The sequence below is a fragment of the Ovis canadensis genome, chromosome 19 (assembly GCF_042477335.2).
Source record: "Ovis canadensis isolate MfBH-ARS-UI-01 breed Bighorn chromosome 19, ARS-UI_OviCan_v2, whole genome shotgun sequence".
In the NCBI taxonomy this organism is placed as follows: Eukaryota; Metazoa; Chordata; class Mammalia; order Artiodactyla; family Bovidae; genus Ovis; species Ovis canadensis.
Genome location: NC_091263.1, coordinates 71,115,333 through 71,130,017, shown reverse-complemented (window position 1 = coordinate 71,130,017; position 14,685 = coordinate 71,115,333). Strand labels below are relative to the sequence as shown.

The following is a 14,685-nucleotide window of genomic DNA, read 5'->3' as shown; positions in this document are numbered from 1 at the left end:
ATACCCAAGAGTGGAATTTCTGGGTTGCATATTAACTATATTTAACATTTTGAGGAACTGCCAAACTTTTTTTCCAAGTGGCGATGTCATTTTCCATTCCCACTAGCAATTTTAGGGGGTTCCAATTTCTCCACGTCATCACTCGTTATTGTCTGTATTTTTTAACTGTTCTAGTGGTTTCAAAATAGTATCTCCGTGTGGATTTTTTGTTTATTTATTCGGCGGTGCTGGGTCTTAGTTTCCACACAAGGGACCTTAGGTTTGTGGCATGTGAACTCTTAATTGTGGCATGTGGGATCTAGTTCCCTGACCAGGGATCGAACCGGGGCCCCTGCTTTGGGAGTGCAGAGTCTTAGCCGCTGGACCACCAGGAAAGTCCCTCGTCATGGTTTTGATTTGCATTTCCCTAGTGACTGATGATGCTGAACATCTTTTCACACGTTTGTTGGCCTTTTGTATATATAAATTGTTGAGTTTATAATTGTTCTTTATATATTTAATCTTTTTTGGTGCTTTGTTGTTCTTTCTATATTCTGGATATATATATATATATATCCTATATAAATTCTAAATGCTGTCTTTTTACTTTCTTGATGATATCATTTAAAGTATAAATTTTTAAAATTTTGATGAAGTCAGATTTGTCCATTTTTTTCTTTCATTTCTTACGCTTTTGGTGTTTCATTTAAGAATCCATTGCCTAATCCAGTGTCATGAAAATTTGTGACTGTACTTTCTTCTAAGAGTTTTACACAGGATCATACCATTTGCAGATAAAGATAGTTTTACGTCTTCCTTTCCAGTCGGAATAACTTTATTTTCTTGCCTAATTGCCCTGGTGAGAAACTCCAGCGTACTGTTGAATAGAGGTGTTACCAGTGAGCATCCTTTTCTTGTTCTGGACCTCAGAGGGAGACCTGCCAGTCTTTCACCGTTAAGTTTGATGTTACCTGTGGGGTTTGGGTAGAAGACCTGATCAGGGTGAGGAAGTTCCTTTCTCTTCCTGGTTCTTTTGAGCGTTTTTATTAGGAAAAGGCATTCAGTTCAGTTCAGTTCAGTCGTTCAGTCACGTTCGATGCTTTGCAACCCCATGAACCGCAGCTCGCCAGGCCTCCCTGTCCATCACCAACTCCCGGAGTCCACCCAAACCCATGTCCATTGAGTCGGTGATGCCATCCAACCATCTCATCTTCTGCCATCCCCTTCTCCTCCTGTCCTCAGTCTCTCTCAACATCAGGGTCTTTTCAAATGAGTCAGCTCTTCCCATCAGGTGCCCAAAGTATTGGAGTTTCAGCTTTAGCATCAGTCCTTCCAATGAACACTTAGGACTGATCTCCTTTAGGATGGACTGGTTGGATCTCCTTGCAGTCCAAGGGACTCTCAAGAGTCTTCTCCAACACCACAGTTCAAAAGCATCAATTCTTCAGCGATCTATAGCTTTCTTTATAGTCCAACGCTCACATCCATACACGACTAGTGGAAAAACCATAGCCTTGACTAGACGGACCTTAGTCAGCAAAGTAATGTCTCTGCTTTTGAATATGCTATCTAGGTTGGTCATAACTTTTCTTCCAAGGAGTAAGCATCTTTTAATTTCATGGCTGCAATCACCATCTGCAGTGTTTTTGGAGCCCCTCAAATAAAGTCTGACACTGTCTCCACTGTTTCCCCATCTATTTCCCATGAAATGATGGGACCTGTTGCCATGATCTTAGTTTTCTGAATGGTGAGCTTTACACCAACTTTTTCACTCTGCTCTTTCACTTTCATCAAGAGGCTTTTTAGTTCCTCTTCACGTTCTGCCATAAGGGTGGTATCATCTGCATATCTGAGGTTATTGATATTTCTCCTGGCAATCTTGGTTCCAGCTTGTGCTTCCTCCAGCCCAGCATTTCTCATGATGTACTCTGCATAGAAGTTAAATAAGCAGGGTGACAATATACAGCCTTGACGTACTCCTTTCCTGATTTGGAACCATGTTGTTCCATGTCCAGTTCTAACTGTTGCTTCCTGACCTGCATACAGGTTTCTCAAAAGGCAGGTAAGGTGGTCTGGAATTACCATCTCTTTCAGAATTTTCCACAGTTTATTGTGATCCACACAGTCAAAAGCTTTGGCATAGTCAATAAAGCAGAAATAGATGTTTTTCTGGAACTCTCTTGCTTTTTTGATGATCCAGCGGATGTTGGAACTTGATCTCTGGTTCCTCTGCCTTTTCTAAAACCAGCTTGAACATCTGGAAGCTCACGGTTCACGTATTGCTGAAGCGGTAGCTGCGCAGCACAGGAGCAGCGGCTCAGAGGAGATACCCCACGTCCAAGGTCAGGAGCGGCAGCCAAGAAGAGATACCCCACGTCTAAGGTCAGGAGCGGCGGCCAAGAAGAGATACCCCATGTCCAAGGTAAGAGAAACCCAAGTAAGACGGTAGGCTCTAAGAGAGGCCATCAGTGGGAACACAGACTGAAACCACAATCACAGGAGACTAGCCAATCTGATCACATGGACCACAGGCTTGTCTAACTCAGTGAAACCAAGCCATGCCGTGTGGGGCCACCCAAGACGGACGGGTCATGGTGGAGAGGTCTGACAGAATATGGTCCACTGGACAAGGGAATGGCAAACTACTTCCATATTCTTGCCTTGAGAACCCCATAAACAATATGAAAAGGCAAAAAGATAGGACACTGAAGAGGAACTCCCCAGGTCGATAGGTGCCCAATATGCTACTGGAGATCAGTGGAAAAATAACTCCAGAAAGAATGAAGGGATGGAGCCAAAGCAAAAACAACCCCCAGTTTTGGATGTGACTGGAGATAGAAGCAAGGTCCAATGCTGTAAAGAGCAATATTGCATAGGAACCTGGAATGTTAGGTCCACGAATCAAGGCAAAGTGGAAGCAGTCAAACAGGAGATGGCAAGAGTGAACATCGACATTCTAGGAATCAGCGAACTAAAATGAACTGGAATGGGTGAATTTAACTGAGATGACCATTATATCTACTATTGTGGGCAGGAATCCCTTAGAAGTAATGGAGTAGCCCTCATAGTCAACAAGAGCCTGAAATGCAGTACTTGGATGCAATCTCAAAAACGACAGAATGATCTCTGTTCGTTTCCGAGGCAAACCATTCAATATCACAGTAATCCAAGTCTATGCCCCAAACAGTAATGCTGAAGAAGCTGAAGTTGAATGGTTCTATGAAGACCTACAAGACCTTTTAGAACTGACACCAAAAAAAAAAAATGTCCTTTTCATTATAGGGGACTGGAATGCAAAAGTAGGAAGTCAAGAAACACCTGGAGTAACAGGCAATTTTGGCCTTGGAGTACAGAAAGAAGCAGGGCAAAGGCTAATAGAGTTTTTCCAAGAGAACACACTGGTCATAGCAAACACCTTCTTCCAACAAAACAAGAGAAGACTCTACACATGGACATCACCAGATGGTCAACACCGAAATCAGATTGATTATATTCTTTGCAGCCAAAGATGGAGAAGCTCTATACAGTCAGCAAAAACAAGACCGGGAGCTGGCTGTGGCTCAGACCATGAACTCCTTATTGCCAAATTCAGACTTAAATTGAAGAAAGTAGGGAAAACCACTAGGCCATTCAGGTATGACCTAAATCAAATCCCTTATGATTATACAGTGAAAGTGAGAAATAGATTTAAGGGACTAGATCTGATAGACAGAGTGCCTGATGAACTATGGACAGAGGTTTCTGACATTGTACAGGAAACAGGGATCAAGACCATCCCCAAGAAAAAGAAATGCAAAAAAGCAGAATGGCTGTCTGAAGAGGCCTTACAAATAGCTGTGAAAAGAAGAGAAGTGAAAAGGAAAGATATACCCATTTGAATGCAGAGTTCCAAAGAATAGCAAGGAGAGATAAGAAAGCCTTCCTCAGCGATCAATGCAAAGAAATAGAGGAAAACAATAGAATGGGAAAGACTGGAGATCTCTTCAAGAAAACTATAGAGATACCAAGGGAACATTTCATGCAAAGATGGTCTCAATAAAGGACAGAAATGGTATGTACCTAACAGAAGCGGAAAATATTAAGAAGAGGTGGCAAGAATACAGAGAAGATATGTACAAAAAAGATCTTCACGACCCAGATCATCATGATGGTGTGATTACTCACCTAGAGCCAGACATCCTGGAATGTGAAGTCAAGTGGGCCTTTGGAAGCATCACTATGTTCAAAGCTAGGGGAGGTGATGGAATTCCAGTTGAGCTATTTCAGATCCTAAAAGATGATGCTGTGAAAGTGCTGCACTCAATATGTCAGCAAATTTGGAAAACTCAGCAGTGGCCACAGGACTTGAAACAGTCAGTTGTCATTCCAATCCCAAAGAAGGGCAATGTCAAAGAAAAGGCATTAGATTTTGTCAAATGTTTTTTTCCACGTCTACTAAAATGAGCATATTATTTTTTCTTTTAACATGGTGAATTACATTGATTTACGTATGTTGGACTGGTCTTGGACCCCAGGGATACTTTTCACATGGTCATGGTGGATAATCCTTTTTCTGTATTGCTGCATTCCATTTGCTAGTAATTTGTGGAAAAGTTTTATATTTCTCTTTATAAAGTATATTGGTGTATATCTCGTGATGTGTTTGCTTTTTGTATCAAGGTGTAATAGTGGCCTCACAGAATGGGAGGCATTCCATCCTCTTCTGTTTTTTGTAAGACTCTGTAAAGAATTGGTGTTAATTCTTCTTTGAATGTTCAGTAGAATTCACTAGTGAAGCTTGACTCCACAGGTGGTGCTAGTGGTGAAGAATCTGCCTGGCATTGCAGGAGCCAAGGGTTCAATCCCTGTGTTGGGAAGATCCTCTCCTGAAGGAAATGGCAACCCATTGCAGTATTCTTGTCTGGAAAATACCACGGACAGAGGAGCCTGGCGGGCTCCAGTTCCCGGGGGTCGCAAACAGTCAGACATGACTGAGCCCCCAGATACAGTGAAGCTACTGGTTTTGGAATTTCTCTGTGGGAAGATTTTGGATTGCTAATTCAATCTCTTGGTGGAGGTCTATTCGTATTTTCTACTTCTTGAATCAGTTTCAATAGTTTGTGTGTCCAGTCCTTAGAATATGTGATGAGAATGGCGCTTTAGCTCCAGATTCTTCTTCTAATTACTTTTAAAATTAGAAGAGTTTCTTGACACTTTGTAACACTTCTTTTTTCACTGATGTAACTCTGCCGTGGTTAACAAGTACAGCTAAGCAGGGTGAGGAACATTTCTCAGTAATGTATAATACAAAAAAAGATAAAGCATTAAATTTGAGCCTAAAACACAGCTTCAAAATGTAGAAATCAACTGTTGACCAAACCAAAAGGAGAACAGATAATTCCACACTGGGATTACACTAGAAATCAGTGAGGAAAAGATAATTAGAAAGTCTCAGTTGTTTGAAAATTAAGCAGAACACTTCTAAATAACTTATGAGCCAAAGAATGAAAATTAGAAAATATTTGAACTGAATGATAAGGAAAATAGGACTTAAAAGCTTGTGAAACACAGTTAAAATGTGCTTAGAGGGAAAAATTATAGCTTCAAATACTCAAAAAAAGAACATTTGAGAATTGATAATCTGAAGTTCCATCTGAAAAAGCCAGAAACAATAGCATTATGAATTCAAAGAATGTAAGGGAAAAAAAGTAGTAAAGATACGAGCAGAAATCAGTGAAATATAAAAAGCATCTACAGTGGGGAAAATGAACAAAGTCAAAAGCTTCTCCCTTGAAAAGATTAACAAAATTGATAAATTTCTAGTAAAATGAATTTTTTAAAAAGAGATAAAATACCAAATAATATCAGTAATGAAGTGAAGTTGCCCCTCCTCCATTCATGGGATTTTCCAGGCAAGAATACTGGAGTGGGTTGCCATTTCCTTCTCAGGAGATCTTCCCAACCCAGGGATTGAACCCAGGTCTCCCATGTTGTAGGCAGACGCATTACCATCTGAGCTACCGGGGAAGTCCATCAGTAACAAAAGGAGATACCAGTTAGTATCAGTAATGAAAGGAGCTTACAGATCGTTTTTTAAAGAAGATATTATTAACTCCATGACAATAAATTTAATAATTTTAATGAAATGGACTATTTTACTTGAGGGGAAAAAAAGCTTTCCAAACCTGACAAGATAAAATCTGAATAGGCTTATATTGTGCGTGCGTGCATGCTTAGTCGTGTCTGAGTCTTTGCTACCTCATCGCCTCTAGCCCTCCAGGCTCCTCTGTCCAAGGGATTTCCCAGGCAAGAATAGCCATTTCTTACTCCAGGGGGTCTTCCTGACCCAAGGATCAAACCCACATCTCCTGCATTGGAAGGTGGATTCTTTATCACTGAGCCACCTGGGAAGCCCAGCCCATATGTAAGACAGCAATTAAATCTTTAATTAAAAATCTGCTTATGCCAGAAACTACAAGCTGAGGTAGCTTCAGTGGTGAATCTTCCAAATATTTGAGGAAAAGTTAATACCTATATTATATAGACTTTTCCAAATAATAGAAAAGAGATAAGACTTCCAAACTTGTTTTATGAGGCCAGCACATCTCAACTACAAAAACTGACATGGACATCACAGGGGAACACTACAGAATAATATCTCTTAAGGATAAGGATGCATAATTCCTAAACACAATATTGACAAATTGAATCTGATGATTTATAGAAAGAATAATGTATCATGGCCAAGTGAGGTATATCTGAGGAATCTCAGGTTGGTTTAACATTGAAAAATCAATTGATATAATTCAATACGTTAACCAAATAAAAAGGACCGTGTGGTTTTCTCAGAGAGGAGAAAAACAGACTTGATTTAAAAGAACAAGACATTTATTATTAAAAAGTCTTAAAGCTAGAATGATAAAGAAACTGCCTTTATTTGATAAGGGGTAGCTTTAAAAACTCTGGGGCTACCTGACCTGCCTCTTGAGAAACCTATATGCAGGTCAGGAAGCAACAGTTAGAACTGGACATGGAACAACAGACTGGTTCCAAATAGGAAAAGGAGTACGTCAAGGCTGTATATTATCACCCTGCTTATTTAACTTCCGTGCAGAGTACATCATGAGAAACGCTGGACTGGAAGAAACACAAGCTGGAATCAAGATTGCCAGGAGAAATATCAATAACCTCAGATATGCAGATGACACCACCCTTATGGCAGAAAGTGAAGAGGAACTAAAAAGCCTCTTGATGAAAGTGAAAGAGCAGAGTGAAAAAGTTGGTGTAAAGCTCAACATTCAGAAAACTAAGATCATGGCATCTGGTCCCATCACTTCATGGGAAATAGATGGGGAAACAGTGGAGACAGTGTCAGACTTGGCCACCTGATGCGAAGAGCTGACTGACTGGAAAAGACCCCGATGCTGGGAAAGATTGAAGGCGGTAGAAGGGGACGACAGAGGATGCGATGGTTGGATGGCATCACCGACTCGATGGACGTGAGTCTGAGCAAGCTCCGGGAGATGGTGATGGACAGGGAGGCCTGGCGCGCCGCAGTCCTGCTACTGCTGCTGCTAAGTCGCTCAGCCGTGTCCGACTCTGTGCGACCCCATGGACTGCCGCCTACCAGGCTCCTCCGTCCATGGGATTTTCCTGGCAAGAGTACTGGAGTGGGGTGCCAGTGCCTTCTCCTGTGTGAGACACTGAATTGAACTGCGCAGAGGAGAGGGGGGAGCTTGGCCGCGGGAGGGCTGAGGTGATCCTAGGCCACGAGAAGTCGCTAAGGAATGGTGAAGAAGAAAAGGAGAGACCCGTAGGGACTCACAGTGCGCCCCCGGGCGTAAAACCCGCGGGCCTGAGGCGAGCCACGCCCGCCCGGGAGGCCTGCGGAGGCGGGACTAGGAGTGCAGCGATGGGCGGTTGGCCCCGCCTCACTCCGGGGCGGAACCAATTGTGACGGCGGCGAGGTTTCCTGCCGGCGCCCGCAGCGTGCGGCACGGAGACGCCGGCGTGCGCCGGCGTGACGCGGCCCCGCGGGATGGGCAGGGCCGAGGCCGAGGCGGCGACGGCGGCAGCTGGGAGAGCTAGAGGCGGCGGCCGCACGACGGTCCTCCGATCCGACCGCCATGAGCACCAAGCAGGTCACTTGCAGGTCAGTGCGCGGCGCCGCGAGTCCTTCCCCGCGCGCGCCTCTCCGCCGCGCCAGGGAGACGAGCCGGAGTGGGGCGGTGGGAAGCGGCTCTCCCGAGGTTCGGGCTCCGGCGGGGCCGGTGCCCAGGACCCGGCGGTGCGTGGCGGAGCCCCGCGGGCGCTGCGCCGGCCGCCGCGCGGCTGGAAGGAGAGCGCGCTGGCGGGTCGTGCGGGCTGGGAGGTGGGCCCGAGACCTGGGGCGAAGCCGCCGCTGTGCAGCCAGGGGGCCGAGGAGGTCGTTTACACACGGCGATACCACCCAGGTGTAGGCTCTCATCGTCGGTGAGGGCCTGCGGAAGCGGCCTTCGGTTCCTAAGTGTCTGGAGAACTCCCATGCACAGTTAGCGAGTTGGAAGCTGCTGTGTGGGAAATAGCGTTTGCTGGAAGTTTCTTTCTTTTCCCGCGTATCCCCAAGGCTTGTGTTCAGCAGTCTTCACAGTAACGTACTAGGCAGACGTTATTCCTGTTTCGTAGGGCAGGGAACTCAGGCCGACGGAGGGTAAGTGAGAGCCGCCCCTTACGGAGAAACCCATTTCTGTGGAGAAATGCAGCGGTAACGGGTGGACGGGGAGTTTTAGAAAATTCAAAACCGGATGGCTCCACTGCGCCCGTTAAATAGAAGGAGCTTGGTGTGTGTAACACCGCATTCCTCGGCAGGGATGTGGCTCGAAGGTTTGGGGGTCCTGCTCTTACTGAACCTGAAAAGTACAGCTTTTAACAGTTGGTCTGAGTTAAATCTGTGTGGGACACAATGATGGGCGGCGGTACCCAGCCCCATAGTCGTGTGGTTCGATTATATGTAATGAAGAGTTTTAAGTATCATCTGTGTTACTACTTCTCTTCCTTACTATGAATAGTTGAGAAAGTGTGATGTAAAAAGTTTCCTGTTAGCATTAGTCTCTATTAACCGTTTAACCAGTTAATCCAAGGCCTATGTGCTGTTGTCAGAAATTGGCAGTTTGTGTGGATAGAAAAGAATTTCACTAGGTTATTTGTAATAGAAGGTCTTTTGTGAGCACCTGTGCGTATGTTTATGTATATTTCTGTAAACTTCCCCCTGTTGGACAATATCTTTAATCATTGAGGTCTGTATACCAGTATACCAGATTCCAGTTACCCCGCCTAAGCCGTGTCTGCATAAGGGTGCTTGTGTCTGCGCTGCTTTGTAATAGAATCTCCCATCTGCCTGGTGTCTCATTTGACAGATGAGCAGAAGCTGTGCTCCGACTTGAAGCTTGCCCCGAATTCACATCGACCTCTAGGAACAGAAATGTAAATCAAGATTACCTTGGGGTTGTTCTTTCTATCCTAGGAGATGGCTTGATCTAAAAGCTTTGGTTCTGGTTTTCCCAGATAGGAGTGTCCTGCAGGACGTTGGTACAGAGAAACTAGAGTGGGTTGGAAGGTTGAGAAGGGATCAGTTCTGTACGAAGTGATGGCGGTACCCTGGGTGCTCTTTGAGGTTCCTTACCAGCCATGTTGCTTGTCATCCAGCAACACACACCATTCCGTGGATCACCAACCAAACCTCAGCAGTGAAGTGACTTCCAAGGTTATTCAGCTTCCAGGTGGCACATGTGGCATCAGAGTTTGTGTTCTTGTAGGTGTTCTGGCCCCCAAATAAGTTCGGGAAATGCTAAATTAAAGTTTCTTTACTGCAGAAATTTTCAAAGTTTTAAATTTGCTCATACCAAAAAGGAAAACTCATCCAAAACTATACAGTGGGACTGTGCCTAGCGGTCCAGTGCTTAAGACTTGGCCTTCCAGTAGGGGGTTCCAGTTCAATCCCTGGTTAGGGAGCTAACATTTCACATTCTTCAGGGCCAAAAAAATCAGAACAGAAGCAACAGAAACAATATTGTAACAAATTCAGTAAAGACTTTAAAATGGTCCATGTTAAAAAAAAAAAAAGGTTACTTGCAAAGGGATGCGGAAGAGTCTGGCTTGCAAGGCCTGCCTTGCCCAAGGAGAAACAGAAGACGTACTTACATAGGAAAATGGCAGTGGCACCAAGAATGCCAGGTTACCGTGAGTGCGCTAGTGATGGGAAAGCTCTTCTCGCTTCAGCGCCTTATACACTGAGGTCTTATCTCCAGACATTGGCAACTTATATGAAATGTGCAAGGTTTGATTTGTTCGGGAGACCAGACCTAAAACTGGGTGGTCTCCTGTTTTTGGTTTATGTCAGGATGCAGACGGGTTTTGGTTTATGCTGCATGTCAGCAGGAACAAGTGTTTGTGTTCGTTTTGCTTCCATTATAATACGAGCTAAATGGTAGGATTCCCAGACTGAAGGACAAAGACATTCCGTTTGTTGCCTGGAATGCAAGAGTGGCCACTCACACCTCTGCGCTGTCGGTCAGCTCCCCTCACTCCTCAACATTCCACTCGCTCCAGAATCTCAGTCTGTCCAGAATCTCAATTTTTTGCTGATTCTTTTTTCCAAACCGTCTCCCTAGGTTTCCAGTCTGTTTTCAAAAGCCTGGTGCAGGCCTTTATCATTGCTGGTAACCAATTTGTTTGTCCTCCCCTTCATGTGATAGCGGTAGGTCCCTTTGTTAAATACGGTTTCCATAGAGTCAGGCCCGGAGCTTGTGATTCATTGAAAGGCACCAACAAAATACGGGGCACCTTGCGGCCCCTGAGTGAAGGAAGCGCTTGAGCTCCAGCCTCGGGCAGCTCTGGATTCTGATTCTGGCTTCACCTGGGCTGCAGTCTCCTCACCTGTAAAATGGGGATGGCCATGCCCACCCAGCTTGGAAAAGCCCCTGGTGCTGGGAAGGATCGAGGGCAGAAGGAGAAGGGCGTCAGAGGATGAGATGGCCAGACGGCATCGTCGATGCAATGGACATGAACTTGGGCAGACTTCGAGAGGTGGCAAGGGACAGGGAGGCCTGGTGTGCCGCAGTCCATGGGGTGGCAGTCAGACACGACTGGGTGACTGAACGACAATGCCCAACCAGTAGGGCTGGTTAAAAAATTAGATAATAATTAGATAACATAATCCTCAGACCACTGAGGATGTTTTAGGCTAAGCACTGACATGCAGTCTATGAAGTACTATGAATTATAATCATATTACAGACGGGAAAGGCTTGGAGATTCACATTTTTACTCGAGGTCATATAGGAGGCTAACTTCACGGTCTTCCTTTAACCGCCACATTGTTCTTTATTTCATCTCTGCCACTCATCAGGTGCTTCAGGCCTGCCGCCGCGCCTGCCGTTAGCTAAGTTCCTTCCCCTTTTTATAAAGCTTTTGTTTTTATTTACTTGGCTGCAGTGGGTCTTAGTTGCAGCACGCAGGTGCTTTAGCTGTGGCACTCGAACTCTTTGCTGTGGCATGCTGGATCTAGTTCCCTGACCAGGGATCAAACCTGGGCCCCCTGTACTGGGGGCCCGGGCCACCAGAGGAGTCCAAATCTGCCTTCCCCCTTGATGGACCTGTTGTCACAGGCAGTACAGCTGTAAAATTTAAGCCTATGAAAATACGTGGGAAAAGGTGCAGGAAGGTGACGCTGAGAATGCAAACTGCCCGTGTACTTGGAAGTGACTTGCAAACATGTCCTGCTAGAGGCGGGCACTATGGAAAGACCTGCACGAAATCAGGTTGGTTCTGTTTGGCTCAGCGTTCAGCCACAGCTGCTGGCGGTCCTGTAGCTGGTAGTGAACCTGATACCCCCTGCAACAGAGAACAGCCGCACCATCTGAAACCATCTCTAGGGTTACCCAGGATAACAGATGACTTTGGAGTGTCCCTGGAAAGAACCTCCCTACTCTGAGTCTCAGCTGTGCACATCCCCCTCATATACCAGCAGCCCACGGTCCTCTCCAGCTCGTGTCTCCTCCTGCTCTCTAGGAAGCTGTGTGAGGGATGGCTTGGCCATCCAGAGGGTGAGCAGCTGGAAACTCGTTACAGGATACGTACCGCATGAAGGAGGCCCGGGTTAAACTTAGTATAAGCTGGATGGTGAGGTATCGCTGTGAGCAGCTGACAGAGGTGCCCTGAAGGACTGGCCGGCCGCTCCCAGGGGAGTTCTGGGTTTGTCACCGGGCAGCGGAAATGCTGACATGTGCTACAGAAACAGGACTGGACGGCTCCACTTCTTGTTTCCCGGTTGCCTTGCTTGAGGCAATGATGGAGGCTTAGAAGTTATATTTGAAACTGAATTTCAGTTTAGTCACAGAGGTGAAATGCCTTGTATGGAGTCACCAGCTTCTAAGTGAGAAAACTGGGAACTTGGGTGGTGGTGAAGTATTTTGAATTTTTGATGGAGAATATAATTAGTGCAGTTGGGAATGTGTGTTTTCCAAATAGGACTTGTGGGAGGTGGTGGTAGAATTACTCAATATAAGAGACACCTGCAGGCCCCGCTGAGCATCTCTCCTCCTCTTGCCTGCTTAGTAGATGGTATCTGCCAGTCTTGCCCTGGTTCTTTGAGGAAATTTTGTCTAGTTTCTCCAAAGAAATCATTAATGAAGCATTTGTGAGATCTCACTTGTGTGGAACTGTTTTTGTAGCCAACTGGAACCTGTTCTCTTCCACTCTCTCAGTTCAGTTCAGTCGCTCAGTTGTGTCCGACTCTGCGACCCCATGAATTGCAGCACGCCAGGCCTTCCTGTCCATCACCAACTTCCGGAGTTTACTCAAACTCACGTCCATCGAGTCAGTGATGCCATCCAGCCATCTTATCCTTGGTCGTCCCCTTCTCCTCCTGCCCCCAATCCCTCCCAGCATCAGGGTCTTTTCCAATGAGTCAGCTCTTCACATGAGGTGGCCAAAGTACTGGAGCTTCAGCTTTAGCATCATTCCTTCCAAAGAAATCCCAGGGCTGATCTCCTTCAGAATGGACTGGCTGGATCTCCTTGTAGTCCAAGGGACTCTCAAGAGTCTTCTCCAGCACCACAGGTCAAAAGCATCAATTCTCCAGCGCTCAGCTTTCTTCACAGTCGAACTCTCACATCCATACATGACCACTGGAAAAACCATAGCCTTGACTAGATGGACCTTTGTTGGCAAAGTAATGTCTCTGCTTTTGAATATGCTGTCTAGGTTGGTCATAACTTTCCTTCCAAGGAGTAAGTGTCTTTTGATTTCATGGCTGCGATCACCATCTGCAGTGATTTTGGAGCCCAAAAAAATAAAGTCTGACACTGTTTCCACTGTTTCCTCATTTATTTCCCATGAAGTGATGGGACCAGATGCCATGATCTTTGTTTTCTGAAGCCTTAAGCCAACTTTTTCACTCTCCTCTCTCACTTTCAAGGGGCTTTTTAATTTTAGTTCCTCTTCACTTTCTGCCGTAAGGTTGGTGTCATCTGCATTCCACTCTTTAGGAGTTTACTAATTCTGATAACTGGATTTGGCTCTAGTCGTTGATTTTTTTTTTTTAACACCTTCAGAGATTACCATACTTGAGGATGGCTGGGATCTATCAGTGTTTGTTTCCTTTATATTTATTTGTTTGGCTGAGTTGGTCTTAGTTGTGGCACGCAGGATCTTCAGTTGCGGGGCGCGGGGCTTTAGTTGCTCCGCGGCGCGTGGGATCCCGGTTCCCCCACCAGGGATTGGATCTGCGTCCCTTGTACTACCAGGCGGATTCCTAACCACTGGGCCACCAGGGAAGTCCCGGAATTATGTCACGATGTTGAGTAGTGTTTCTCCAGAAGAGTTACCCAACTGTTGAGAAGTGTGATACGCTTTCATGTCGGGGAGCCCAGAATCGCCGCTACAGCTGGTGATTGGCTAGAATGACCCATGGAACTCAACATATCGTTGTACTGAAGACGAAGGTTGATCACAGTGAGTGGTGAGGGGTCACAGCTGAACCCTAAGGGAGAGACAGACTCCAGTGGCATCTGGGGAACCTGAGTGCAGGCTTCCTGCCCTCACTTCCTCCCATAAAGGGCCACAGCATCCTTTTCCTCCTGCAGCGGAAACACAGGCAAGGCCATCAGAGGCTCTGTGCCCAGGCCTCTCGCCCTCTGCCTAGCATGTCCCCAGACCAGACTCCTGGGAAAGCCGATGCGCAGCGCCAACTAGATCCTACACAGGAGACGCGCAGCGAGCGTCTCGTCACTCAGAGACCGTCTCTCGGTGTCGGGGGCCGTCTACCAGCCAGGCGCCAGGGGCTATAGGCAGGGGCCTGCCTTCTAGGCGGGCTCAGGCCTGCTGTATTCACAATGCTTCTGCACACTTTGAAAGCCAGTATTGTGAATACCAAGGTTTATTTAGGCTCTTTTTCTTTTTAATGTTTCTAACAAGAATACCCTTAGTTTGCCAGGTTCTGAGCCTTTTTTCTTTTTTTCACATAAAACTACATCCGGCCTTATAGCAAGTTACTACACAAGTCTCCGGTCTGGTGGCGGCCCCCAGGGGTGTCGCCTGCGGAGAGCCCAGCTGACCACCTAGGCAGGACCCTGCAGGACACCGCCTCAGTGTCGCCGCTTGCACCGCAGGTCCAGTCATCTTTGTAGGCTCAGAAACTTGATTCTGTTGGTGTGTTTAGAGGTGACACGTGCTACCCAGGGGCTTTCC

General features: G+C 46.1%; 1 protein-coding gene across 1 annotated transcript in view; it reads left to right on the top strand.

The window, feature by feature from the left end:
* The first annotated feature begins 7,942 nt into the window (after positions 1 to 7,942).
* The window catches only part of MKRN2 (makorin ring finger protein 2), a 39,322-nt gene continuing 32,579 nt past the window's right edge, over positions 7,943 to 14,685 (top strand). The window contains exon 1 of the mRNA XM_069560985.1: positions 7,943 to 8,110. Coding sequence (XP_069417086.1) covers positions 8,085 to 8,110 — 26 coding nt within the window. The 5' untranslated portion in view covers positions 7,943 to 8,084. The remainder of the gene's footprint in view (positions 8,111 to 14,685) is intronic.